General features: G+C 35.3%; 1 protein-coding gene across 1 annotated transcript; it reads right to left on the bottom strand.

The window, feature by feature from the left end:
• Nucleotides 1-1082: 1082 nt before the first annotated feature.
• On the bottom strand, nucleotides 1083-2846 carry LOC142641789 (uncharacterized). The gene is made up of 2 exons (XM_075816265.1): nucleotides 2545-2846; nucleotides 1083-2030 (listed from the first exon to the last, which is right to left on the bottom strand). Exons 1-2 carry the CDS (start codon nucleotides 2675-2677, stop codon nucleotides 1285-1287), a joined length of 879 nt encoding a protein of 292 aa, XP_075672380.1. The 5' UTR covers nucleotides 2678-2846; the 3' UTR covers nucleotides 1083-1284.
• Between the last annotated feature and the right edge of the window lie 705 nt (nucleotides 2847-3551).

The raw sequence follows: 3551 nt of genomic DNA, 5'->3' as shown, positions 1-3551 counted from the left end.
GGCTTGATCTCGCCGGCGCGAGCTCGTCTGGGCTTGGGGCTCGGTCTCGCCGGCGCGAGCTCGTCTGGGCTTGGGGCTCGGTCTGGGCTTGAGGCTCGATCTCGCCGGCGTAAGCTCGTCTGGGCTTGGGGCTCGGTCTCGCCGGCGCGAGCTCGTCTGGGCTTGGGGCTCGGTTTGGGCTTGAGGCTCGATCTCGCCGGCGCGAGCTCGTCTGGGCTTGGGGCTCGATCTCGCCGGCGCGAGCTCGTCGACACTTCTCTCTTTCTCCTCTCTTCGTTCTCTGTCTCCCTCACTTCTCTCTTTCTCCTCTCTTCGTTCTCTGTCTCCCTCTCTTCGTGCTCTCTCTCTCTGTTTTCCGTGGAAAATGTGATTTGAAGGTAAAATAGGAACGGTAAACCAATTCCATCGTATAAGGGGTGTTTTACGGTCAAACTGGAAAACAATTTCAGTTGACCAAATTTTTTGTGCTCACCAAACACACGCAAATGGGGAAAATCATTTCTGAAATTGGTTTACCGTTAAACCAAACGCAGCCTATATTGCCGCCAACTCATTATTTATTTCTTATCAACTCAACTCATTGTTTTTTTTCTTATCAACTCATTGTTTTTTTCTTATCAAGTCATCTCATCCCGAGATTCTCAACACAATCAAACAAAACCATCAAAGTTTGAATTGGTGTTTAGATTTTTAAGAATATGCTTTGTTTATTAAGCTTGTGTCATTCATTTTTTTTTCCTATAGCTATATGGTAGTATCTATAATACACTTCTCTTCCAGTTAGTACATCATCAGTTTTTTTTTTTTTTTGATTTAAAATTAAGTGCCAAATAATTCATTTTAAAAAATTTTAAAAATATAAGAAAATTTTAATATTATGAATAATGAAGGGTTGATAATGCTTAAAATAGTAATGAAATTTTCAGTAGATTTATAAATTATAATTATTATATCAACACTATAACTCGGCCCCAAGCGAACATTCCTAGCTATGCCACTTAGCACATGACACGTCCACAACCTAGCCACAAAGTAAGAAAAATAAGAGACGTAACAAGCACTAAGAGCTGTGAAATGTGATATCACTATCAAGATGCATGTTTTATTCTAAATTATTATGAAAATTATAGACATAAAACCATTGGTTCTTACATAACCTAATTAAGTTGGCTAGCTAGAAGGTAAGCACGTGAAACTTCTTCTAAGATTCAAACTTTCTAAAGGTGAAAACTCTAAACAAACACACCCATCATGATAACACATGCAACTTTCTTAGTTTACTTTTCAGATCAATAGTGATTCAGCAAAGTTGTCTAAGTCAACTTGGTTTTCCTCCATCTTCAAGAGGTCTAAATACTCCTCGTACAGCTTCGCTAGAGAATTATCACCCGAAGGTAAATCAGACTGGCACTCAAAATCTGAGCCGTTGACAAGATCGTCATGATCATCTTCATTACCAACAAGAAAGCCAACCCCGACCCCATTTTCACCGTCTTTAAAATCACACCAAGGATTTACATTATTTACCATCTCCGAACCAACACACCCTCCTTTAATTTCTGGCCCTGATGACCCACTAAACACATTCCAATCACAACTTTCGTTTCGCGGTACTGAAAATGAAGTAACCCTAACGGGCTTTGGCTGGTGAACTTTAGGCTTCTCTGTCCCCACATTTGCCATGCTCTTGCTCTTGTTCTTCTGCTTATTCCTGTTGTTGCTCTTGTTCTTGCTCTTGTTGTTCTTCCTTCTCCTTAATTCTTTGAGTGGATCTGATAACTTCTTGTGAGTATTAGGGTCGGTTCCTTCGCTTATGAGTCTTTTACTCAGATGGGTGTTCCAATAGTTCTTTATCTCGTTATCAGTTCGACCGGGAAGCCTACCTGCGATGAGAGACCACCGGTTGCCAAGTAGTGCATGTAATCGGATAATTAGGTCATCCTCATCAGGAGTTATGTTTCCTCTCTTTATATCTGGTCTTAGGTAGTTCATCCATCTTAGCCTGCAGCTCTTTCCACACCTAAGCAGCCCTTCATGCACACAAATAATTTTTTAAAAGTAGAAGAAATTTTGATTCCTAAAAAAAAAAAAGATACAAGAAGATTAAATAGTGAGACTTTTTTAGATAATGATAATTTTGAGCAAAAAACAAATTAAGGTAATCTCCTAACCAAAAAAAGAAAGAAAGAAAGAAAGAATATGACAATAAACAATTAAAGGACACTTGCTAGCTAATAGATATGAATATTGGTGGAGAGAGAGAGGGGGAGAGAGAATCAAAATATGATGAAAGAACAAACGATACAACACTTCTTAAATTGAAAAAAAAAAAGGAATTCGGAATTGAAAAATCTTAGTTGTTTGTGTTTCAAGAAAGAAAAGCAAAATACAGAAAAAAGAAGAAGAAAGATTAATACATTATGACCTCTTATCAATTTCACTCTAATGAAGTTTAAATAAGAGCATGAAGCTCAATCAGAAAAAAAAAAAAATAATAATAACAATAATAAGAGGACGACATTATTTTAATTATGAGCTTATTACCAGCCTTTTTAGGCATAGATCTCCAATGACCTTCACCATGAGCTTGAATATACTTGGTAAGCAATGTGTCTTCTCTAGGAGTCCATGGACCTCTATGCAATCCAACCTTCGAACAACAAGGAGCCCTTCCCATCTCTCTATCTCTCTGTCTATATTTTTCGTCTATTCCCTACGTGCCACTCTTTCTCTGCAGAGTATATATATAGATATGAGAGAGGAGATGGTCCGACAATTCAGAGCAGGGACAGGAAGCAAATAGTGACCGATGCTCTTGACGCTTGAGAGCACACAAATTGCTACCACTGGCTCCCCTTTTTAAATCCTTATGACTTGGAATTATTAGTGTTTTATTATTATTTTTTTAGGAGAACCTTCTTTTACTTCTTCTTTTTTTAATTGTTATGACTTATAATAAAAGAAAGATTATTTAAATTTTAGACGTATCTATTGAGAACAACAAAAAATGTTAATTAATTAATGAGAGGTATTAAGTTCAAAACATTTTAACAATATTATTACAACAAATTATAGGTAGTTAGTTGTTATAGGTTTAAATTTAAATCTAACACTAAGATTACTTTTTTGTCCTAACAATAACAACTAGTAACAACCTATCACTTAGGATTTTTTGTAAAAATGTTGTAAAAATATTGTGGACATATCATTTCTCTTAATTAATTACTAGATTCCTGACTTTGAAAACTAATTTTAAAACTTTTAAATTATTGTAAGCAATTGGCCATCATCTAGGTAATCCTAATTATAATTAATATCATATAATTCTTTTTGTGTAGAGATAATTAATTATATAATAATTCTAGTTAATTTTATAAAGTTTCTTATAATCAGGGAATAAAAAATTTGGGATGATTCAAACTCACACATATATCAAAAACTATTTAATGTCTTAAACTTCTGGAGTAATAATCACAGAGTAAATACACTATAAATTGTAATTCTATCATATGTATAAAAAGATTTACTTATTTAAATTAAATTTTTTATTT

This window comes from Castanea sativa, chromosome 6, assembly GCF_040712315.1.
Source record: "Castanea sativa cultivar Marrone di Chiusa Pesio chromosome 6, ASM4071231v1".
Lineage (NCBI taxonomy): Eukaryota > Viridiplantae > Streptophyta > Magnoliopsida > Fagales > Fagaceae > Castanea > Castanea sativa.
This window is presented reverse-complemented; position numbering and strand designations above follow the sequence as displayed.